This window comes from Tribolium castaneum, chromosome 4, assembly GCF_031307605.1.
Source record: "Tribolium castaneum strain GA2 chromosome 4, icTriCast1.1, whole genome shotgun sequence".
Lineage (NCBI taxonomy): Eukaryota > Metazoa > Arthropoda > Insecta > Coleoptera > Tenebrionidae > Tribolium > Tribolium castaneum.
The window spans coordinates 2,177,414-2,204,206 of NC_087397.1; the positions used below are offsets into that span (position 1 = coordinate 2,177,414).

Below are 26,793 nucleotides of genomic sequence, written 5' to 3' on the forward strand. Positions count from 1 at the left end.
AATGGATGTATGCTCATAGACCGCGCATTTAACACTCGCCGACGATAATTCACCAGGTTCGGCACAAAGCCGATACTCAATTAGAGTAGTCACGGGCCTATTTTTAATTGTGGGCTAATGACGGTGGCGGGATATTTATTAAGTGGGCACTATTTCAGTTTGTTTTATTTGCTCGTGACTAGTCCAACGATACTGTAATTATAGAGCAGTATATTCACGCACGGCAGTCCGAGAGATTAATTGTTTTATAAGTGCACTTTGCATCAGAATAATCCGCAGATCGGCTTTAGCCGTCCATCAAAAAACAATAGTTCCAATCTTGGCCGAATGCGTTTTAGATTGGCTCCAGCTTCCCTGAGGATCGTCTGATGTGATGTGGGATCGACGTGACGCAGGATCGAGAATTAATAACTAGATGTGGGAATTGGTTAAGTTTTTTCGGCCCTTTCTCCGTAATCGGCGCCCGGATTTATCTGATACGCGATAAACACGTGTATTGCACGGGTAAATACGCTTTTATTTGGCGACGAGCCGAAAAAGGGGATAACACCCTCTTCCGATATCAAAAAATGCTTACATGAAAACTATTTTAACTGGTATCGGATTTAGAGTTAAAGGTTGGGGTCGTGTGTCTCGAGAGGAATGAAAATGCGTTCGAAACTTATCATTGGAAAATAGAAAAATGCCCCTAGCGGGGAGTTCGCCAAGGTCGGACATGATTGATCCGATGGTATACATTTTAAATGAGAGTTTATGGATTATTCGGGGGGAATGGGCGCAAATCTCTCCGCAGGCCAAGAAAAAGCGAATATAAAATCGCACTTTACGGCAGGGGAATCTTAAAAATTAATGCCTCATGATGCGGGTTACGACCACATTCTGATCGACTTTTTCAACTTTTTCCAACTCCTCAATAAAACATAGAAATTAGAACGGACTTGATTCCGCAGCGAACTGATAACAATAGGCAATAAAATTTATGTCCTATTCTAAGTCTAAGGAGAATCATCTAATAAACAATAATTAAAAGCCAGAACAGAAATTAAATGTAATCAAACGAAATAGGATTCAACAACGTCTTTTTGCTTTCCCCTTGTAGATCAAAATCGTTTTAGTAATGTTAAGTTACTTTCAAAATACACGATTCGGTTTAAAGTGAATTTATTTCGCGACAAAACAGTTTTAGGGAGAGAATAATCGAATTTAGAAAGTGGAAATCAGTATGTAAACTGATTAGTAATATTACTTGTCTATGTTTATAACTTTTGCTGTCCCGTCCGTTATAGCAAACATAAAATGTTGTTCTTATTTCTTACGTTGTAAATTATTTGTAAATTCCACTGTCTAATTTTAATATTGTTAAAGTCTTTAATAATTAAAACCTGTCTGAATAAATTTTTTAGAGCAATTTTCACACACAAGTTTTTTTTGTCCCGTCCGTCATGTGTTAACAAAAGTAAATTAATCATAAGTTGTTGCACATTGCCTTATTCTTCGATTTTGTGGTTTCAAATGTTTCAACAGATTCAGAGTATTTTTTTCTAATTTCTTTATAACTTTTGCTGTCCCGTCCGTTATCGCAAAGATCAAATGTTCTTCTTATTTCCGACCTTGCTAAACAAAACCAAGAATTTTTAATTTCCATTATCTAATTTTAATGTTGTTATTTTTATTTTTTGTCCCGTCCGTCATGTGTTTTGTAGTTTCAAGTTTCGACAGCTTCCAGCTTTTACTTAAAAATATTTGCTGGAATTAGTGCCTTTTAAATTAACAGAATTTTAACACGAATGTTCAACGATAAAAATGTGAGGTCTTTTTGTGTCCCGTCCGTCATCAATTTGTATTCTTTTTTCTGCTCGCATTTCAAATTTTGTGGCTTTAGTTGTAGGTTGCAAACAATTTATAAAGAAAAATTGATTTCTACTGATATTGTTCGTAAAAACTGAAAATAAAATCTAAAAATATGTGCAAATTGTTCTGTCCGTTAAAATGGAATGGCTACAAAGTGGATAAAATATGAAATAAAATTTTTAAAGTAAAAATTCCGTGGTAGTTTTTGATCGATCGGGGAGCAGGACCGGTCCCCGTGTAGGCACTTGAGGCGCGCCCCGTATTTTTCAGGCTCGTCCGGAAGCTCGCTAATAAATTTACGATCTTGGGTTAGTTAACCATCCAATCTCGTTTTGATTCCATCATAATCAGGGCGGTACCGCCTTATACAAATCATTCAGTTTCGGCACGCGAATAATTTACGATCACGAAAAAGGAAGCTCTCAAAAAATCACTCGAGAGCGTATTAACGGCGCATTCTCTCCCCTCCCCCAATGTATTCCACAATAATTTACAGCCGGGCATTGTTTAATAAAATTCTTAACGAGAACGAGCAATTGAACCGTCATCTGCAGCGGTCCGGCGGCTCTAATCTGAACCTGCCGTTTAAATGACTCGTCCATAAATCTCACTTTTATATCGTAACGGCCGTTGTCGCCGCCACCTATGATCGCTGCAACGTTAGCCTGGTTTTAATTAATGGCCGGTAAAAATAAAAGCCACCGACTTCAATATCGCCATTCTTTATGACGGATATTTTCGCTACGCCGTTTTATCAACGCTGCGCTGTTTGCCCGAGTTAATTTTTAATTTCGGCGGTTGGCGGCACTGCCAACGGAAACGAGATAATTACAACGGCTCGAATGCTAATTGGAGAGAAAACTTCTTCGTATGCAAAAAACATATCCACTTGGAAAAAAAGAGTGGTCAAAACCTGGATTTCGTTTGCATAATAATTGTTGTTGATGCAATTATCCGAAAGCAATATAGCGGCGTCGACAATGCCGTAAACGTACTATTTCCGGCCGCAATCCACAAAATTGCTTCCACAAGTTATTTATCTAGTTTAATAATACTGATAATGCCTGCTAAATAATTAAAATAGTTGATTAACGTTGTAATAACACCGAATCCCCCGGGTTTCAAGAAAGTATCTTTTGAATTATTCGCAATCCAATTACTCCACAACAAGGGCGGTTATAGCTGTCTAGACGCACCTGAAAAATCGCCAAAAACGCAAAATTTCACCCCTAGTTCGGTGACACAGCATCGTAAGTCCCAATCAGGAGAGGGTAAGGACTAAGGTAGTAAACTGGCATGTTCATCATGCATTATGATGGAGGATATGACCTGCACGCAGGGCGAAAAGTGTAATAATCTGAACTGGGGATATCAGCGGCGGGTAGTGCAAGTAACACAAGACAAATGGGGCCATAAAACCACGCACTAAACGCAAAATTAGCCACGCAAAAACTTACCTCGCAGCTGGATTGGTTGATGTTGCTGAGGTTCAGTCGGTAGACACGATCCCTGCAAAAAAAATCACATTGAAAATCGAAAATAATCGCCATTCCCAGTTGGTTGACGTGGAAATGTCCTAACGAGATCACAATTTTTGGTCGGTCGAAATAAAAAATCAATGGTCTTTTGTTTGGCAATGATTGAATTTTAAAAAGTTCGAATAATGCATTTCGACGGAATGTCAGTCACATGTATTGCCATGTTCGAGCTGTTAATATCCGGATTTTTATTCGAGTGGCTGCAGAACGAATCGAACACAATATCAACGTTTTGCGAATGAGTTAGACGGATTTCAATACATGAACACACTGTTAGACAGTTTTATAATGATTGCAAGGAGTGCAGCAGCTGCGAAAAGTTGATTTTTCGCGAAATGGGTTTCGCCAATTTTGGTGGATGCGCCGGGTCAAGTACACAGTATCGAGCGTTCTGGTTTCTAATGAGGGTGGAACTCTTAATTAATTGATTATTTAGTGTGTTGGACAATTCCCAAGGTGTCTATTCGATTTTCCCCGCCATTGACGACGGCAGAGGCGAATTATAAAATTCTCCGTTCCGTTTTATATTATGTAAATGAAATAATTCCCAGTGGTGTGAGATACGCAACTATCTTCCGCATCTTGTGGAAACATTACAATACACTTACCATAAAACGAAGAGTATTAACCGTTAACTCGAGAGTATCATAAAGGTTTTGCGAAAATACGCCACAACTTACATATCTATATTTATCTAGTATCATCTCTGTTGTTTTTCACGGAGCGGCGTGCGTTTTTCCTTGTCTTGAGGAGCATCAGCAGCTGAAAGGATATCGTGTTTCTCGCTGTTCGAGCACGTCTGGCGCTTTCCCCCAGCTGTGTTGCATAAGATATGCACATTTGAAAGTATAAATTCAAGTTCGGGCGCAACTTTGTGGCAGCATTTGTAATTAGCCGAATTGTCGGAAATCTGGTGTTTGAGTGTTATTGTGACGCGGTGTTTGAATAGGCTGACATAAACAGTTTAATAATGTACACAACCTTTACTGCGTTATGATGGGAACGAGTCGTGACAAGATATCACTGTCAGAGGGCGACAGACGTGCCGTGATACGCCAGACGAGGACTAAAAGTAGCAGTTTTATGTCAATCACGTCTGCCATTAAGACAAGCCAACAAAAGCCAATTGTAATGATATTACTGTGAAATTGTATTTCGACTTGTCCATGGCATTATCTTCAAAAACAGAAATAATTCGACGTCCCGAGGCGGACTCCTTGTCAGTAGTGTCACGCAAAATTCAAACAGCGGCTCCGAAATAACTCTCCGACAGATAATTGCGAAGCTGTACTTTTCCGATTCCATTGTGACGATTGAATTCGCAACAAAATTACAATTTGCACTGCGACCTTTTGTCTTAACGCATCGACTCCTCGCAAATGAAGCTATTATTAATTGTGAAGAAATGCGTGTCTTTGAAATCTATTGTACTTATTATTTACTGGCGGCAATTATTTTTAATTGCTTTTTTCTCAATCGAGTCCCGGCGTCTTAATATTCAAAAGTACAATGCCGCCCCCCAAAACAATTAGACGGCTGAAATATTCCAAATAATTTTTGACCGGGTTTTTAATCGGCGTGCTGAAATCAGCGGAGGCAAAGGTGAAGTATGCGTTCATTTGCACTTTGAGATAATTACAATTAAGGCCATTGCCTTAATGATACGGCACTTTGCGTGTTAATATAATTCGTGGTTTCCAATACTCGTTCCATTAGCATGCGCTTCACGGTCTGCAGATATAACTAGATTAGCATCTCCTTTGTAGCGAGTTGCCGAACGGTACGTATATGTAAGTTGGGTGATGGTATGCAAGCAAGACTTGGAAATCGTCTCCTCTATACATGTCTCCATAATGACAGCATCAACCTACGTGGTATTTCGCGCTAAGCTACCAAAGATTATTCCATTATAGTGATGTGTAATGTCAGTGGAGAAGTAACCGCACGTCCCGAAAGCACGACACTAATTCGTACTCGAGTACTAGACGCCATTCTGACGGCGATCACAAAGCAGAGAGGTTTAACACGATTTATTCTTGGATCGGAATGACGTCGCTAATGTAAAATTCAACTCGGACGTAAATTCATTGATTGGAATTGACGCATCTGTAGGGAAAACGTTCATTGACGGTCAACAGTCATCATCACTATTTAATCAGGGGATAACAGCCAGCGATCTGCTAATCTATTTTAAGAAATGCTGGAAATAGACAATGAATAATGAAGGGAAACCACCCACATAATTTTTTGAATTAAATTTTAAGTCAATATTTCATTCATAATTCATCTCATAATTCCTCTTTTAGATCCTTGTGACGTTCCATTTGAACTATCTAATTTGTGAATATTTTATACAAGTGGTAAAACCCATTCATGTATTTCTATAATAAAAATAGCACGAGAAAATGTCTTTTATTAGGAGTTTTGTATTTGACCGGTAGCTATATTTGGCCAGAACACGTCATTTATGTCACGCTGGAACATCAATATTTTTCAGACTTTAATTTTACATTAGCAGCTTAATTCGTTTTACTACACGGAATCGAACGCGTGGGACGACATAACCCGCTCAAATCCCGTTGTATTTAGAATATTGAACCTTAGAATACTGGAAATCGGTATTTCCCAAAGCAATTAAAATAGATATTCTTATAAAAAGGTAAAAAAAAACATGCAGAAATTGGTTAGCCGTTGAAAATTAAATTTTTTCTTTCGTTTTTAATTGACCAATCTACGACAAGACCGAAGACTTCTTAAAAACTCTGTCGCAGTTAATGTCAGGTAGCAAGGTTTCCTAAGCGTTCTAGACCAGAAAAAGAACTTACAGTTACTTACATCACTTTAAATCAACATTTGTGGCAAAATCGACGTCTTTTTGCTTTCCCCTTGTAGATCAAAATCGTTTTAGTAATGTTAAGTTACTTTCAAAATACACGATTCGGTTTAAAGTGAATTTATTTCGCGACAAAACAGTTTTAGGGAGAGAATAATCGAATTTAGAAAGTGGAAATCAGTATGTAAACTGATTAGTAATATTACTTGTCTATGTTTATAACTTTTGCTGTCCCGTCCGTTATAGCAAACATAAAATGTTGTTCTTATTTCTTACGTTGTAAATTATTTGTAAATTCCACTGTCTAATTTTAATATTGTTAAAGTCTTTAATAATTAAAACCTGTCTGAATAAATTTTTTAGAGCTATTTTCGCACACAAGATTTTTTTTGTCCCGTCCGTCATGTGTTAACAAAAGTAAATTAATCATAAGTTGTTGCACATTGCCTTATTCTTCGGTTTTGTGGTTTCAAATGTTTCAACAGATTCAGAGTATTTTTCTAATTTCTTTGTAACTTTTGCTGTCCCGTCCGTTACCGCAAAGATCAAATGTTCTTCTTATTTCCCACCTTACTAAACAAAACCAAGAATTTTTAATTTACACTATCTAATTTTAATATTGTTATTTTTATTTTTTTGTCCCGTCCGTCATGTGTTTTGTAGTTTCAAGTTTCGACAGCTTCCAGCTCTTACTTAAAAATATTTGTTGGAATTAGTGCCTTTTAAATTAACAGAATTTTAACACGAATGTTCAACGATAAAAATGTGAGGTCTTTTTGTGTCCCGTCCGTCATCAATTTGTATTCTTTTTTCTGCTCGTATTTGAAATTTTGAGGCTTTAATTGAAGTATGCAAACAATTTATAAAGAAAAATTATAAAGAAATTGGTTAGCCGTTGAAAATTAAATTTTTTCTTTCGTTTTTAATTGACCAATCTACGACAAGACCGAAGACTTCTTAAAAACTCTGTCGCAGTTAATGTCAGGTAGCAAGGTTTCCTAAGCGTTCGAGACCAGAAAAAGAACTTACAGTTACTTACATCACTCTAAATCAACATTTGTGGCAAAATCGACGCCTCAATGTAATGTATGTAATATTTACTTACAGCCCACGGACTGTAAGTAAAGTATTATTGCAGGGTAACTATGGAAACTTGCACCTGACTAAAAAGTGTCGCTTACAATGAAAGAAATGACTAACAGAATAGGTATTGCTGAAATATTTTTTTATTGTTTTACCAAACAACATTGTTGAAACTCTGTTTAAATAAAATTTCCTGCTTTGTGATTTTAATAATTGATATTAAAAAAATGCAATCATTGTTTGTGAGAGCACCTTGTCCTAGTTTATCTTTCGATCGCGGCGTGGAATGGAACAGTTTCAAAAGTTAAAAAGCTGTCTGTATTGGAAATTGATTTTAGAAAATTGAAGCGTCAGTTTGAAAAGCGTAAATTCAGTTTCGTCGACGTTGTCTTTCTGATAATTGAGTGAAAGAGTTGTTTTTGATGTTGAATAGCGTTTCACGTGTTAATTCCCTCGGGTGGGTTAAAATATCGTGGAATATCTTGAAATGTTGCACATTTACATCTTCCGGCGAGTTTGGCTATTCGTATAATGCATCGCCGTTTGCCTGTATTCGATAAGCGTTTGGTAAACCGACGTTTTCAAAAGGCACAGTCATGCGGAAATAATGTTTTGAAAATAGCGGCGTTGTACCGGTTCCTTCCGCGCTTTCGAACATCATATCGCCTCGGTTCAGATCTATAAACAAGCCGAGTTTGATCAGTCAAAAGTTGACTTTTTAATTCGTCTGGAGCGAAGCCAGCAAGACAAAGAAGCTCGTAATGGCGGTTATGGCCAGTGATTTACTAAATCTGTAATAGAGTAACAACTTTAGCCAGTAGTTACTGTAAATAACCGTAATTTACTCGCAGACTGGCCGCATTATACCAGAAAACAGCTGCGTTAGCGCTTTCGACTCTTCTCTTGCTAAAAATTTTGAACGGCTGCCAAAAGGTACAGCGTGATTTATCATAACTTGTCATGAATTAATTGAAATTCTTCCCGAATCTTGTACATCATTATCGACGGGATTAATGACGAAAATCGAGTAAAATTTGCACATAACGAGCGCCTCGATCACACTCGCCGCTCTAAATACCGTGATAACATCACGAACACGTATCCTAATAAACACGTAATGTTAGGACTGATCGAAGGTAAACATGATTGCCTAATGTAAACTGCAAGGATTTATTTCAATACCCGGCCTTAATTAAACGTGCAAGTGCTATTATCCGAGATCAAGGGCTCCATCTGGGCGCGAAAAATCAGCAATACAATTAGAAGTCATGCTGACCATGACTGGTTGTTTTTCCGTCCTGTAGGGTTAGATTAAGGAAAGTTTCGCCGCATGTTGGAAAAACTTTCCAAGACACATCTTTATCATCTCGGCCGTCAAGCGTATTCGTAAATCACTTTTATTATTTTCTATAAACACGCTGGTTTTATTTGGCTTGCAACAAACTTGCCGCCGAATAAAATTGACCAAATCTTCCGGCTGGAAATCGTCTCACGACTGCACGCTGTAATAACAGGGGAGTCGCGGATATGTCTCATTTCTCAGCGTCGTTTTCTGCTTGGAACAAATCGGACCATCTCGTTCCACTATGATTTATTTACTGAACACAAAATAGGACCGACGACAAAAACATTTCCCCATAAACTCGGCCTATCATTACAAGGCCGTGTTAATCGACCATGGAACGTATTTTAAGGGAGGAAAAGACTGACCAGGAGAAAAAGTACAACTACAAGGAGTTATGGCGATCGGGGACATTGGCAGAGCGAACATTCTGATAAATCAATTACTGTTTCTTGGTTGCGTTCGAAAAATATGAGAGAAAAGTTTCTGTTGGTGTTTATTATGCTCCTCTTCGGCCTTTATCCCGTCCTAATGTCCGTCGAGCTTCTACTGATATGAAACTAATGATGCACTTTTTGGCTTCCCTGATAACTGGTGATTGATGACATTTGCGCGATAGAGGCACTTGAGTGGAATTCCTCGGTTTTATTCGGCGAAACATGTTAGGTGAAGCGAGCAAACTAGTCTTTAAAGACAGTTTGCTTCTCCATTTTATGAATCTATAAATAACGTAAAAAGTAATGAATTCGTCGCTCCCAGTGAATATCTGTAGTGTATATTTAACGCTTTTAGGAGATATATTTATCTTTCTGTCATGCTTTCCTGTGCAAGCGCGTTCTTTCGATAAAGTTTGCTTTTGTGATTCCTCACCGTCTACATTTATTCCGGTTTGGAGACACATTCCATATGTTTTTATTTTTTGCGTGTGTCTTATTTTTGTTTGCTGCTTTTGAATAAAGATGGATGTTGGCTTGTCACAACTTGGCATCATTTATTATTTAGCCGTAACTTTAAAGTTCGCCTCTAATCTATCTCTGGATTTTTTTCGCCGTGAATTAGAGGCGATTGCTCGAGCTGTGCTCTCTTCCAGCGACGTCGCCCGAAGGCCAATCTCGTTTTATACAATGGCAATAAATTGTCGTCTTATATTCACAGTGAGTGGTTGCATTGAATGCCTCCGGTTCGAGGGAGCATCTACGTGTACGTGGCAGGAGATAAACTAAAATGAATATTTTATGTCCCTTCCTTTTGCGACAATCCACTGTCTGAGAGTTGTAAACATGTCTAATCTATCAAAGTAAGGGCCGGTATCGCGCCCATCTCTATATTTCAGCCAATTTGTGCCACCAGATTGTGTAGTTTCCATTTTCCGGGCGCCGGAGAACTTTCGGGACGAGTTAATAGGATTAGATTTTTATGGACAATGTCATATGTTCTTGTGTGTTTACAACTCCAATTTCAGATGTGTTAAACAAACAAGACGTTCGCACACGGTCTGGAAACTCTCCACGGACTTCTAATTGATAAAAGAGAGCTTTTGCCAGATGACCCAGCGGACAATGCCGACACGAACCACGAGATTATCATAATCTGTCATAATCTCTGAGCCATTGTCGAGCTTTTTCACGACAAAGGCAACAAACGGACGTTCGCACGGCCCTGATTTCTGCAGCTGCGGCGCCAAATACGACAGAGTTGTCGCTAAACCGCTTTTTCAAACTCCGGCTGCGCCCAGCTGCACATTTGGTTATTGGAAAAAATACATATTTTTTTTTAATAATTTCTGTAGTCTCTTGTGAAACCAAATTATTTTATTCCGTGCTCAAGAGAATTTACGACAGTTTGGAAGAAAAAAAATTGTTATTAATTTAAAATAAATAATGCAAATTTAAAAATCAGTTTTATTTTCACAGAATAATGTAACCAAAAAGTACACAGTACACTTAAAATTTTTATTCATTAAAATTTCGCATTTCTGGCGATTTTTAAGTGGTGTTCATTGCCACAGATTATCTTTGCAAAAAAAAGGGATTATTCCAGTGTTTTTTTCTAAGATCGATCTTCCCTTTCTAGTGGTAGAATTGTATACGTAATTCTAAGCTTCTAGTTATCTCCACATATTACGTTTTTAATACAATATTGTTATTTAATGTTACTAACAGAAAATGAGAGACTTTACGGAATATTTTTTACAGAAATAGTGCAATAACATAGTAACAGGAGTTAGCGAGTAGCTAATTTGGAGAGCAATTTTTTCACAAACGTTTGGCTGCCACTTAAGTGGTGCAAACTTAGAATAAAATATTTGCGCTTTGATTTGTTTTTTAGGGGGTGGTGAAATTTCTTTGTTGGTGTTTAAATAGTTGTGATTAGTTTGATGTATTTGAGGAAATGGGCTTAATTTTTGACTGGTTCGGGTCGGTGATGTATCGGTTGTGAGTTAACAACATCAGAGGCAATTAATTTGTGGTCCATGACGACATAGCGCCAAAGATGTTATCAATCTGCTGTAATCACATGATATTCGGGTAGCCGGATCCGAGATAATGACATAACCCGATCTAATTTAGTCTGCTCGGCTATTACAGTGGATTGTAGACGTCGGTGGTCCGCAGGTCCTATCTAACCAGGCTATCACCATAGTATTAATTACCCCAAGTCCTCCCACTTCATTCACGCTACTTTTGACAAACTAACCGTGATGATGGCTAGAAAGCGGCGGCGGCGGCGGCGGCGGCACCCCGTCCCCCAACTGCATAATGCGCCTTCATCATGATTGATTACTGCAGTCGGAGAAATAATAGGTGGCGTTCCGATGTCAGTTTCGACGAGTACACTTTATTTGCCTTAATTCATTTTATGGCCTACACAATGACTGTCAATTTACGGCTCGGACGAGCTGAAAATTATGATGATTGCGACCAATCGGCCTTTTTAAATTTCACAATTTTAAATAACGACAAATACCAGTTGGAAATTTATTTTCAGCTCGTTATACCCGACCTAGCACGACTAATTAACGTGTTAAACCCAAACAGATGGACACACTACAAATGTGAGAAAATACCCACATTTTTTACAAGATTCACACAAACATTTCATACGTTGTTCACCGCAAACTAGTTATAGGTAATGAGCCGTGCTGAATACCTAAGGTCATTAAGGCACAAAGCGGCGACACTTTATTGCCGTGAAACCATCAAGAGCATTCACCATTGTTTCTCGTTTCTTGGCGCACCCTGTAGATGTGTGTCGGCTAATTTGAGTAATGGCCCGCGTGGCGGGCCATAGGCGTGCGAAATCTGGCGTAATAAAGTGGCAGTTCTCGTGACTGAGAGTCCACCTGAACTATACCGAGTAGAAAACGAATGGATTCTAATAAGCATAAAATGCTTTAGTTTTGGTGGCAGCGGCTTACCACACGCTCCTCCGTTGTACGGTTGATGCTAAACCGCTTGTTACCGCGTGTTCACGCACCACGCTCTACCGAACGCCCTCGCAAAGCTTTCCGCCTCGATACTCTCTCACGCAAAATTATGGATGCAGCAGAAAAACGGACACGTTTAACTACTACCTAACGCACTCCCTTGACGCATTGCTCGATGCCCGACATACAGGCGATAAAGAGAGTGCGAGGAAAGCAGAAACAACACAGATTAGAGGCGCTGTAATGAACTTGGAAAGTTTGCCCCTTCTCTGGCACTTATCCTTGACTTTAAATATGTAGCCTGCTTCAGAGAAATATTTAAATACTATAGAGACTAAACCCCACAAACCGTTTGCGTCAAAAATTTAGTCTCGTCACAAATTTTCTTCAATATTTTTCAACTTTTTGGAGTTATTTACTTAGGATTGAGTGTTTTTAACGTAAAATGACCGGCGGAATCCAAATTCGCAAGAATCTAATCGCTACAACTAACCGTTCGGAAAATATCGTCAAAAATTTAGTCTCGTCACAATTTGTCTAAACCAAACTTTCTTCATTATTTTTCAATTTTTCGGAGTTATTTTCATAGGATTGAGTGTTTCTAACGTAAAATGACCGGCGGAATCCAAATTTGCAAAAATTAAATCGCGAAGACTAACCATTCGGAAAATATCGTCAAAAATTTAGTCTCGTCACAATTTGTCTAAATCAAACTTTCTTCATTATTTTTCAAATTTTCGGAGTTATTTCCTTAGAACTGAGTGTTCCTAACGTAAAATGACCGGCGAAATCCAAATTCGCAAGAATCTAATCGCCACGACTAACCGTTCGAAAAATATCGTCAAAAATTTAGTCACGTCACAATTTGTCTAAACCAAACTTTCTTCATTGTTTTCCAAATTTTCGGAGTTATTTCCTTAGAACTGAGTGTTCCTAACGTAAAATGACCGGCGGAATCCAAATTTGCAAGAATCTAATCGCTATGACTAACCGTTCGGAAAATATTCTCAAAAATTTAGTCTCATCACACTTTATCAAAACTTAACTTTCTTCATTATTTTTCAATTTTTTGGAGTTATTTCCTCAGGATTGAGTATTTCTAACGTAAAATGACCGGCGAAATCCAAATTCGCAAGAATCTAATCGCCACGACTAACCGTTCGAAAAATATCGTCAAAAATTTAGTCAGGTCACAATTTGTCTAAACCAAACTTTCTTCATTGTTTTCCAAATTTTTAAAAAATAGCAGAGTTATCGATTTTTGAATTGGAAGATGCAAATTCAAAAAAATTAAATAAAAACCCAAAATATTTCATAAAAGGCTAAATTTAGGTACAGAAAAAGCTTATGAAAACTATCTTAAAATAGCTCTAGTAATCCAAAAACGCATTAAAAGATATAGCTTTCCATTTGAAATAAGAATGTTGATAGCAGGACCTAAGAAACTATGGTTGTATACAAATTTTCAGATGACTAGTGTATGTTAGAACTACGAATACTTCTAATGTGGGGATTAGACAGAATACGCTGTAGAAAAATATATTTTTATGATACTCAATCGCGGTTTGAGGAAAATTGGTTATTAAGCTACTACAGAGATACAAATTACCCTACGATGTAATAGAGATGTTACACTCTGCGTGTTACATGTGTGTTACAAGCCCCGGATTTGTGCGATTTTTTCGTTTTTTTATGGGGGAAGTGAAGTAACTAGTAATAAGACGTAATGTCGGTCGTCATAAATGTTTGACAGGTGCCTGTGATAAAAACTCGTTTCGTGTTAAATTTTAACCAGACTATAAACGGACCAGACACGAACCATTTTACGTGAAACCCAACTTTAATTTCGTTTTTATCAAAATACGTAAACAACAACACGATATGCATTGGATTTAACGTGTTTTTTTGAAATTTGAAAACAAAAGGAAACAAAACGCACGCCCGGGTATAAATGGAACATTTTAATTTTGCACGAAATTCAGATGACTTCGTAATTACCATGGAGTAAAAAAGATAGTAAAAATCGCTGAAAAAGTCGTTCGGTGTGTGTGCTTTGTTTCAGTCGGGGGTTGGTAAGCATTTACATTAATGAGCTTTTCTGGGAAACACATTATGAGTGGACAGTGGTCATTACCCATAATTCATTAGAACAGTCATAATTCCGACCCCACATGGAAATGCGTGCAAGTTCGTCCGAACGGGACCAACATCCGCATTTATACATTAAATTAAACTGTTATAAATAGGATTTATTGCACATAAAAGTTTTTTAATTTATACCGTGCTGATGCTCGCGGTTTGGATGAATCGCGGATTGGACACACATGACGTTTCATCTGAAAATGGGACCAAAGCAGAATTATTAGCGCGGCCGGCGGCAATCGCGATTGTGCAAAATGAGCAAAAAGGGACAAAATCCGTATAAAAGGGTAGTTGATCACAAATTCGTCAACTAGACTAAGAAATAATGCAGCGCTACATCTCCGCCTCCTCACTTTGGCAATTAAGCATCAAAGAACAACATTCGTTAACCCCGCGAGCTCGATTTATCGAATTAGAAGTTTAAATCGCTCATGTGGGGCTCACCCTTGCTTTCGAACGCTGAATCAGTGGAACAGCCGCCACCGGTTCCGTTTAATAAGATTATGTACCAAGAATAAAGCGTGATTTTCTGCAGTGTCACACGAAACATTAGCAAGAAAAGTGGTTTAATCCATTGTGCGGCTGGTCGATGCTGCCTCATTACAATTCCTCTTGTGTGTGTCAATATGAGATAATGAATGCAAGAGACAAGCGCAAAATTTAAACGCACCCCTGGATGTCTCGCTACATCTGTCACTGGCGCGGTTTAATTCTTTAATCAATTATTTTTGTTTCTAGAACCCGGACGTCATTAATGTAGTACTCGTGGTTTCGAAATTTTAATAATTTGAGAGTCTCTTGATGTTCTTTTGTGGCAATTTAAGAATGTAATAAAATATTTCAAGTTTCACGAGATGTCTCGGAGATAATGGTCCGTATTTGGAGCGTTCCATTAACATGGTGTATTAGTTTTTTGCTCACGTTTCAATTTTGGCCTCCCCGAGGCTACGATCCTGTATATAGGGTTACCAATTACAGTCTTCGTGGCTAACGTAATTAGCGTCATTATGTCCTGCCAGCAGACCCTGCGAGAAGTTGCATCGAACGACTCACGTATTCCGCCATCAAAAGAAAAAACTCCCGTTCAGCTTAAAACCGAATCTTTGAAAATTCTCCAAACTAGAACAAAAATAGATCAGTGTACTTCAAAAGCGGGTTTATTCATTAAGAAGTATTGAATTTCACACTGTTGCGTAAAGGACGTGATTGTGTTCCGTTCTCTCCTAATTTATCCTTAAACCGCAAGCTAAATTTGCAACGGAGCGAAAGCTTCACTATACCGAACCTAAAAGCAAAACTTGGCCAATTTTAAAACAGTTAACATCGTTAAATTAAGCAGACGAACTTCAAAGGTGCCAAAGCCGAGCGAGTTGAGCACGTCTCTGTCAAAGGCTCGGACGACAACACCGGACTATTGGCGAGTCCGGTCACGCGTTTCTCCGGTAAGCAACAATGGCCCCGGAGACAACACTGCTAATTGCATTGCCGAGGCGCGGCTTTGTTATGCCAGAAGAGCCGCAGATCGCTTCTAATTCGACCGCTCTTTATTTCACAAGAATATCATATCTTATTACGTTTGGATTCCAAACGACACCAGCGGCGATTTTCATGACAAAGGGTGAGCGCCCATCGGTAATTCGACTCACACGGATTTATACACACCCAAAATAATGTGCGACTATAAAAATTTATCTCAGTTATTAAGGGACCAACAGCCTGTTCCGTCAAAAAAACACATTAGAAGTAATGAAAGTTATAATAAATATATTTATGTGGAAGTTGGTTCTCAGCCATAATCCGTTGAGTCGCTTTCAATTTTTTAATTTTAAATGGAAAGCTATGTTTTTCACTGCGTTTTCGGATTAGTTTTAGAAAGGATTTTTTGATTTGCATCTGCCACTTAAAAAATCGGTAACTCTCTTAGTTTTAAAGATTCCTTGATCATATTTGGAGAATTAAAAGAGAAAGTCTATATCTGTTCTAGACTTATTTGGAAGTTGAACTAGACTAGGCAAGTTAAACATTCAAAAATTTTTTTTAAAAAGAACTAAAAGGAGTCATATCCAAGGATTATCTGGTGGTGATTTAGGTGTTGCATTAGCGATTGGCGGAGGGTGTATTAAGCAATCGCGAAAAAGTGAGTGTATTTCCGTGGTTTATCTCCACTTTATCTTCGACTTATCAAGTGCGTATTATTGGCCATTAACATTTCGGCCGGAAATTTGAAAGGAAGGTGTGAGGAAGCATGATAAGGGCACGCCGCCGTCGATATGAAAGCTTCCCTTTAAGGGGTTAATGTCGGGTGGTTAGTTGAACAGTTGGGGTGCCATAATTTATTGTTTTTAATACCGACAATAGCGAAAAATATCGAATACACGTAAGCAGATGGCAATGTTTGTATTCGAAGCGAATTCCCCACCGAAATACGAGATCAATTTCAAAAGGGAATTAAAACGTGTCCGGTGGTAAAAGGTTTAAGACGAAGACCACAATCCAATTAAACGCTTGGGGCATTAAACTCGGGGGCAAAATTGTTGATTTTTTTCGTAATAAAACGTCACGCGGCGAAATGGATGACCGAAAGAAACAGCGGCTACTTTTCCTTAAAGTATTTAAATCGGGCTTTAATTCAGTTTTTCCTTCCTGTCTCATATTTCACTGCTATCAGATGCGTACATGGTGTAGTTTATTTGACGTTCTAGTTATTTAAGATTGTTGATAAGGGGCGGGCGCTGCCCTGGGGTAGCATGTTTTGACAATGCGTCACACCGAACGCAATCACGAACACTTTTTCCAGATGAATATATGAGTGGAGCAAGCAGTCCCCTTGCACTCGTAAACCGCCGCATTTCCACAGAAAACAACAAATTACGCGCAGATTCGGCAAGAATCAAGGGGCGGGCGAGTGTTTGTTTACCTTCCCATTAAGTATAAATCGAGAACGGGAATAATATGCTCGGTTATTAGATTCACGAGACTCCCCTAAGCATCTGATAACGCGCCGGCTGATATTCATACCCTGCATTGATTTTGTTGCGAGTTCTTATCAAGATTTGTGTCAATCTCGCGGAGGAAATGGACAAAGAAAATAAACGCGAGTTTTTTCAGTTACGACACTCTTAAAAAGTTTATTAAAGTCGGCGGTATCAATGGACTGTAATATCAAGGAATAAAAACCCACGGTTCTTTTAATTAACGGAACAACCCTCTTGATTAAACTAAGTGAGTTATAAAAAATACATTGCACTCATTAGGAGCGACATGAAAGTGTAATCATTTTAATAAATAAAATCGGCATTATTAAAATACAGCATTATTAGCACATGCCTGTTATAAAGTCAATTGTTTAATAATTATATTAAATTAAAGCTTCACGATCAATAACAGAACCATTAACTATCAAGCTTTCCCATTAGCTGGCACTATTTATAATGCACCGGAATAATGTAGACGCCATTTTGTTGAAAAAAAACTTTCTAGCAAATGAATTTAGAAGCAAACACAACCACAATTACAGATAATCATCCACATAACGAACGCATTTTTAAGTTTTTTCTACCAATCAATACCCACTTACTAATTCTTACGTTTTTAAAATAAAGCAAAGCGTCTGACTCCAGTCCCTTATGCACAGAAAAAAAATGATTAACTGAAACTAAGTTTAAATACCGACCAAACAAACTAAATCTACTGGTCCTTGTTTCCAGATACAAACCTGTGCTTTGGGTGCTAGGTATTCGTTATTTTCACAAGGCAAAAATTAAACTGTTTGATTAAATGTCTGATCAGTTTTCTGGTTGAATATAAGGAACGTTTGATTAAACTCGCAAATATTTAAGCTCTTGATTTAGACATTGTTGTGCTGGAACTGGAAACCTGACAGTTCGGTTCCAAATCTGTAAATAAGCCATGATTTTTGTTTTGTTTCAATTCGCTGCAGATCCGTAAGAAGCGTTTGCATGCATGTGCAGTGACAGGTATCCATGAGTGAGGGCAACCTCATTATTAAATTTTCAGGAAGCCCTGCAGGTGGTAGTCTGAATAGAATACCTGAATTTTACATTAGTCAAGCAAGTCTAATCTGTTAGCTCGTTTAACTCCCTCGCTTCTACTCAATTATTTGCCGATCAATTTCAAAGGTTTAGACCGAACTTTGCAACAGTTTGAAATTTATGTATAGTGTGTTGGCAAGTTTTCCAAAGTGAAAAAATCCAGCGATCTTTATGACGGCAGTGATAGGATTGCTCACTTCGTCCCAATCTATTATTCGCGTTCTTTTGTGAAACAACGAGGTGTGAAAACTGCGGGTGATGTATGCCGTGCATCTATTGTTTTCCGAAACTGCATTGTTATAACCTAACCCCTCTATTTGTGCTTGAGATGAACACGGTCTATTTGCGGATTATCCCTTGCATTTTATCGAGCGCTCGTAATTAAAAGAGATCACGTTTCGTATTTTCGGTTTAATTAAGAACTTCCAAATTGGAATTTAGCCGATGATTTAAGAATGTCGCGATAACCGCATTTTAATTCGACAATAAATTACCACTTTGGAAAAATGCGCCACAAAGAGATGCTGTTTGCTCGTAATTTGTTTATTCAACGCAGCGTGTCTTTTGGTAATTAATCAAACTGGGTAAAGCTCATATTCTCTTCCGAGAGTGTTATCACAGGCGCACCTCTTGTTCGCGAGCTTTTGTCTGATGCGAAACTTGAACAGTTTTTGCGCCGTGTTTTATAGCCTGTTAATTTCAGATTTATTTATGTATTATATTATCAAAGCGAAATTCACGAAAAATCACTTTTGTGCGAATGGCATTTCGAAATTACGCTTTGATGATAAATGAACTCACATTGCTCCAACGTAAAGCGAATCTCTTTTGCTGTCCACGTAGAACGTTCGGTAGTACAACATCCCACAAGAGAACTCTCGCACATGATCTGCAAAGAAAACAAACGTTAATATCACAAAGCAATTTCACACAACTTCCACCTCCTAACACGCTCGAAAAATGACGGAATTTTAAAAAATACAAAAACGCAGCCTGATATTTTAGCCGCCTAATCAACCGATTAAAAGATATTGCCTTAGTAAAGTAGTTAGGTTGAAACCTAGTGAATTATTTCGAGTTTTTTTGTAAACAATTTCGTTAATTAAACTCTTTTTTCGCTTGAGCACTTAATTAAATTATTCCCGTTTCTGTCCGAATTACGTCCCAAAATTAAACTTGCTCATATGACTCCGTTTCGGTCTTGCATTTTTAATCCACTTATCTTTACGTGCGGTAAAATTGAAAGTGAAGTTAAAAGATGACGGCCGCTCAATGAGCGCCTCGAAATACCCTATTTTTGGTAAGTGCAGATGTTTACATTGTCGTAAAAGCTGGAAAAAGTTGAAAATGATGCAGAAAATTGACGACGTGAATGTTATAACTTGATGGAAGACGGAAAAAATATCTCTCAGAGTGCGTACAGCTGTCTCCAGATGAGAGCGACCCGAGTTTCGGGTCCATAACGTGATCAAAAAGCGAGCAATTCGTTTAACTGTACCAAAGAATTTTTCCTGGTTTCTCGGGAAGCCTTATTACAGCTTGCGTAACTCGATACACTCTGTATTTCAATTGGAAATGAATATGCAAAAATACAGCAGTGTAATTTTTATGCAACTGTAATTGGTTTGTAATTTATAGTCGGAATCGATAGAAATAGGAGCCATTGTAGTGCCGCTGTCACGATCCAGTTAAAAATATAGTTATTATGTTATTAATAGAGGCAGTGGCATGAAAAATGCGTCTGTGCCGGACACACGCCTGTGGAGAAACCCGTGGAATATTCGGGGTAACCGACAATAATAGAAGGGTAATAATCTGTGGGCTCGCGTCCTGCACACGTGCCACTGTGGGAATAAATATTTTTATGGCCATCCGAATATTCGGACACGTTCCGGATTGAAGCTGGTGATTATCCAGCGAAAAACGCGCTCTAATTAGAGGAATCTCGAAGCGTTCACTTGAGCGTAAGCTGGGGGTAATTATGGTAATTAGAAGTTAGTGGAGGTGTGAGAAACCGCACGAAAGTAGTGTTGAGCAGGTCACTCGGTTGGTGTACTTGAAATGTTACCTTATCGTTACTTCCAAGTCACTGGTTCTAACCGAACAACTCCGTCAAAATGACACCGAGGAAACAGGAAAACCGTGGGAGCCAACACGCGAACAACTTCATGCTTCGCCTTTCAATTTTCTCGATATTCACGTACGGGGATTGTATCATCATCGCTGAAGATCATAAAGTGCACCAATGGTCCATGCATGTCGACGGAACGGTGATATAAACTCAGACAAAGTGGAAGGCGCTTTTGTGACTTGAGGGAGTTGAAACATTGTTACGTCTTTCTTTCAAACGAGAAACGCCAGCCGAAAAAGCACTACCCTCGCCCAATGAAAAGTTTCGGCAATTTTGGCACCAACTAATTCAATTAAATACTAAATCTCTTGCAGAATTTCAAAAAAACAGATTAAATAAACATTAAATAAAACATGCTATCGGTAAATTCCTCAAAAATAAACTTAAATAAAATTTTTCTCCCACTGAATCACTATAGACGAAGGCCATTCTTATTGACCAGAAAATTAAACAAAATCCGAACTTTGATTATACCTTTGTTATTTTACATGGAAAGTTAAGTTTTTCACTGCGTTTTTGGATTAGTTGAGTTATTTTAATGCCGTTTTTATTCGCTTTCACTAAACCTAAGTTTAACCGTTTTCGAGATATTTAAATTTTTTTGAAAATTTTCGGATTTGCACCTGTCACTTAAAAAATAGGTAACTCTCTTAGTTTTAGAGATTTCGAAATTTTAGAGAATTAAAAGAGAAAACCTATATCTGTTGTCCAGTTTTTTTCAAAATTGGAAATGTTAATAAACCCAAAAATTTTAAGGTAAGTGCGGACAACTTCAAAAAGATTTTTTTCTGCATGATCTGTACGAGTAGAATTTCCTATACCTATCTGTGATAAGCAAGTTATGTTGGCTTTTTTGACATTGTAGAAAGTTATTTTAAAAAATCTCTGTACTAGTTATTTCGTTTAATATGGACTTCCAAACTGTCTTAAAAATGCCTTTCTTGATGTTATAAAATGAAATAAAAATACTCCCAAGAGAAATACAAAAGGGGTCTGTTTATCTAGAATTTTACTGAAAAATTCTTTATTTAGACTTGATGGTAATGTAAAAGCTAAATAAAGTAACTACAGTCATTAGAATAAAACAAACAAAAAAAAACAAATCTTGTATTTTTCACCAGAAAATAAATATTACAGACATACGAAAATTTTGGTGGAGGCGCCGAAAAAATTCTTGTGACACCATCGATAAATAAATCACAAAAAAACATATTTTTCTTTTATTTTGAGAAACTTTTGACAATGGTTGTTACAGATAACCTTTTTAACAATTATCACGTTTTCTAAACTCTAACACCTGATCACCATTTTACGACGAGATTTTACATTTTCTTTATTTTACGTAAGATTTGCGTAATCAGAACAAAATCAGAAATTGAATCTTTTCGTGTGAGTTAAAGGAAAGAAATTACTAAGAAAAATTATTATTTACGTATTTTATTATATTATTAAGCGCACTTTATTGTTCACAAAATCGAAGATTTTTTTCAAAATTGGAAAAGTTAATAAACCCAAAAATTTTAAGGTAAGTGTGGACAACGTCAAGAATATTTTTTTTCTACATAGAACTGTATTAGAATTTCCTATACCTATCTGTGCTAAGCAACTTATGTTGGCTTTTTTGATATTGTAGAAAGTTATTTTAAAAAATCTCTGTACTAGTTATTTCGTTTAATATGGACTTCCAAACTGTCTTAAAAATGCCTTTCTTGACGTTATAAAATGAAATAAAAATACTCCCAAGAGAAATACAAAAGGGGTATGTTTATCTAGAATTTTACTGAAAAATTCTTTATTTAGACTTGATGGTAATGTAAAAGCTAAATAAAGTAACTACAGTCATTAGAATAAAACAAACAAAAAAACAAATGTTGTATTTTTCACCAGAAAATAAATATTACAGACATACGAAAATTTTGGTGGAGGCGCCGAAAAAATCTTGTGACACCATCGATAAATAAATCACAAAAAAAACATGTTTTTCTTTTATTTTGAGAAACTTTTGACAATGGTTGTTACAGATAACCTTTTTAACAATTATCACGTTTTCTAAACTCTAACACCTGATCACCATTTTACGACGAGATTTTACATTTTCTTTATTTTACGTAAGATTTGCGTAATCAGAACAAAATCAGAAATTGAATCTTTTCGTGTGAGTTAAAGGAAAGAAATTACTAAGAAAAATTATTATTTACGTATTTTATTATATTATTAAGCGCACTTTATTGTTCACAAAATCGAAGATTTTTTTCAAAATTGGAAAAGTTAATAAACCCAAAAATTTTAAGGTAAGTGTGGACAACGTCAAGAATATTTTTTTTCTACATAGAACTGTATTAGAATTTCCTATACCTATCTGTGCTAAGCAACTTATGTTGGCTTTTTTGATATTGTAGAAAGTTATTTTAAAAAATCTCTGTACTAGTTATTTCGTTTAATATGGACTTCCAAACTGTCTTAAAAATGCCTTTCTTGACGTTATAAAATGAAATAAAAATACTCCCAAGAGAAATACAAAAGGGGTATGTTTATCTAGAATTTTACTGAAAAATTCTTTATTTAGACTTGATGGTAATGTAAAAGCTAAATAAAGTAACTACAGTCATTAGAATAAAACAAACAAAAAAACAAATGTTGTATTTTTCACCAGAAAATAAATATTACAGACATACGAAAATTTTGGTGGAGGCGCCGAAAAAATCTTGTGACACCATCGATAAATAAATCACAAAAAAAACATGTTTTTCTTTTATTTTGAGAAACTTTTGACAATGGTTGTTACAGATAACCTTTTTAACAATTATCACGTTTTCTAAACTCTAACACCTGATCACCATTTTACGACGAGATTTTACATTTTCTTTATTTTACGTAAGATTTGCGTAATCAGAACAAAATCAGAAATTGAATCTTTTCGTGTGAGTTAAAGGAAAGAAATTACTAAGAAAAATTATTATTTACGTATTTTATTATATTATTAAGCGCACTTTATTGTTCACAAAATCGAAGATTTTTTTCAAAATTGGAAAAGTTAATAAACCCAAAAATTTTAAGGTAAGTGTGGACAACGTCAAGAATATTTTTTTTCTACATAGAACTGTATTAGAATTTCCTATACCTATCTGTGCTAAGCAACTTATGTTGGCTTTTTTGATATTGTAGAAAGTTATTTTAAAAAATCTCTGTACTAGTTATTTCGTTTAATATGGACTTCCAAACTGTCTTAAAAATGCCTTTCTTGACGTTATAAAATGAAATAAAAATACTCCCAAGAGAAATACAAAAGGGGTATGTTTATCTAGAATTTTACTGAAAAATTCTTTATTTAGACTTGATGGTAATGTAAAAGCTAAATAAAGTAACTACAGTCATTAGAATAAAACAAACAAAAAAACAAATGTTGTATTTTTCACCAGAAAATAAATATTACAGACATACGAAAATTTTGGTGGAGGCGCCGAAAAAATCTTGTGACACCATCGATAAATAAATCACAAAAAAAACATGTTTTTCTTTTATTTTGAGAAACTTTTGACAATGGTTGTTACAGATAACCTTTTTAACAATTATCACGTTTTCTAAACTCTAACACCTGATCACCATTTTACAACTAGATTTTACATTTTCTTTATTTTACGTAAGATTTGCGTAATCAGAACAAAATCAGAAATTGAATCTTTTCGTGTGAGTTGAAGGAAAGAAATTACTAAGAAAAATTATTATTTACATATTTTATTATATAATTAAGCGCACTTTATTGTTCACAAAATCGAAGATTTTTTTCAAAATTGGAAAAGTTAATAAACCCAAAAATTTTAAGGTAAGTGTGGACAACGTCAAGAATATTTTTTTTCTACATGGAACTGTATTAGAATTTCCTATACCTATCTGTGCTAAGCAACTTATGTTGGCTTTTTTGATATTGTAGAAAGTTATTTTAAAAAATCTCTGTACTAGTTATTTCGTTTAATATGGACTTCCAAACTGTCTTAAAAATGCCTTTCTTGATGTTATAAAATGAAATAAAAATACTCCCAAGAGAAATACAAAAGAGGTCTGTTTATCTAGAATTTTACTGAAAAATTCTTTATTTAGACTTGATGGTAATGTAAAAGCTAAATAAAGTAACTACAGTCATTAGAATAAAACAAACAAAAAAAAACAAATCTTGTATTTTTCACCAGAAAATAAATATTACAGACATACGAAAATTTTGGTGGAGGCGCCGAAAAAATTCTTGTGACACCATCGATAAATAAATCACAAAAAAACATATTTTTCTTTTATTTTGAGAAACTTTTGACAATGGTTGTTACAGATAATCTTTTTAACAATTATCACGTTTTCTAAACTCTAACACCTGATCACCATTTTACAACTAGATTTTACATTTTCTTTATTTTACGTAAGATTTGCGTAATCAGAACAAAATCAGAAATTGAATCTTTTCGTGTGAGTTGAAGGAAAGAAATTACTAAGAAAAATTATTATTTACATATTTTATTATATAATTAAGCGCACTTTATTGTTCACAAAATCGAAGATTTTTTTCAAAATTGGAAAAGTTAATAAACCCAAAAATTTTAAGGTAAGTGTGGACAACGTCAAGAATATTTTTTTTCTACATGGAACTGTATTAGAATTTCCTATACCTATCTGTGCTAAGCAACTTATGTTGGCTTTTTTGATATTGTAGAAAGTTATTTTAAAAAATCTCTGTACTAGTTATTTCGTTTAATATGGACTTCCAAACTGTCTTAAAAATGCCTTTCTTGATGTTATAAAATGAAATAAAAATACTCCCAAGAGAAATACAAAAGAGGTCTGTTTATCTAGAATTTTACTGAAAAATTCTTTATTTAGACTTGATGGTAATGTAAAAGCTAAATAAAGTAACTACAGTCATTAGAATAAAACAAACAAAAAAAAACAAATCTTGTATTTTTCACCAGAAAATAAATATTACAGACATACGAAAATTTTGGTGGAGGCGCCGAAAAAATTCTTGTGACACCATCGATAAATAAATCACAAAAAAACATATTTTTCTTTTATTTTGAGAAACTTTTGACAATGGTTGTTACAGATAATCTTTTTAACAATTATCACGTTTTCTAAACTCTAACACCTGATCACCATTTTACAACTAGATTTTACATTTTCTTTATTTTACGTAAGATTTGCGTAATCAGAACAAAATCAGAAATTGAATCTTTTCGTGTGAGTTGAAGGAAAGAAATTACCAAGAAAAATTATTATTTACATATTTTATTATATAATTAAGCGCACTTTATTGTTGACAAAATCGAAGATTTTTTTCAAAATTAGAAAAGTTAATAAACCCAAAAATTTTAAGGTAAGTGTGGACAACGTCAAGAATATTTTTTTTCTACATGGAACTGTATTAGAATTTCCTATACCTATCTGTGCTAAGCAACTTATGTTGGCTTTTTAGAAATTCTAGAAAGTTATTTTAAAAAATCTCTGTACTAGTTAATCGTTTAAAATGGACTTCCAAACTTTAATGATGTTATAAAATAAAATAAAAATACTCCTAAGAGAAATACCTATAATAGGGATCTGTTATATCTAAAATTTTACTGAAAAATTCTTTATTTAGATTTGATGGTAATGTAAAAGCTAAATAAAGTAACTATAGTCATTAGAATAAAACAAAAAAAAACAAATCTTGTATTTTTCACCAGAGAATAAATATTACAGACATACGAAAATTTTGGTGGAGACGCCGAAAAAATTCTTATGACACCATCGATAAATAAATCACAAAAAAACATATTTTTGTTTTATTTTGGGAAACTCTTGACAGTGGTTGTTACAGATTACCTTTGTAACAACTATCACGTTTTGTAAACTCTAACACTTGATCATCATTTTACGACTAGATTTTATATTTTTTTATTTTACGTAGAACAAAATCAAAAATTGAATCTTTTCGCGTGAGTTGAAGGAAAGAAATTAGTAAGAAAAATTATTATTTACATATTTTATTATATTATTAAGCGCACTTTATTGTTCACAAAATCGAAGATTTTTTTCTAAGTAAAAAGGAATCAGTCTTCAAAATCCAAGGTTCTTGAGTTCGCTGCATTTCCTGTCTGATTTTGCCGTGATTTGTGGCCGCGATCCTCCCATTTAGTTGAATTGAGACAGCTTAGGGTGAAGTAATTAAGTAAAATGTAAATGTGTACAAGGTATTGTTTCTTATCACTGTAATTGTACATCAGTTCATAACTCATGCAATCCGTGGATCCATTAGTAATGCAGTTGGTTGTGTTGCACGTTATCATCGCGTCACGTGATCATTTACTACCAACAAAGCCGTCGCCATGTTTATTTCTTCACAGTGATTAGAGAGACGGAGCTAATTGTG

At 35.8% G+C, this 26,793-nt stretch overlaps 1 protein-coding gene across 2 annotated transcripts in view; it reads right to left on the minus strand.

Moving 5' to 3' along the window:
- Sema2a (Semaphorin 2a) overlaps positions 1-26,793 on the minus strand; it is a 224,207-nt gene that overhangs the window by 38,479 nt on the left and 158,935 nt on the right. For both annotated transcript variants that reach the window (XM_015985155.2, XM_963247.5), the window contains 2 exons: positions 19,070-19,157; positions 3,309-3,360 (listed from right to left, as the gene is read on the minus strand). In XM_015985155.2, the coding sequence (XP_015840641.1) occupies positions 3,309-3,360; positions 19,070-19,157 (140 nt within the window). The remainder of the gene's footprint in view (positions 1-3,308; positions 3,361-19,069; positions 19,158-26,793) is intronic.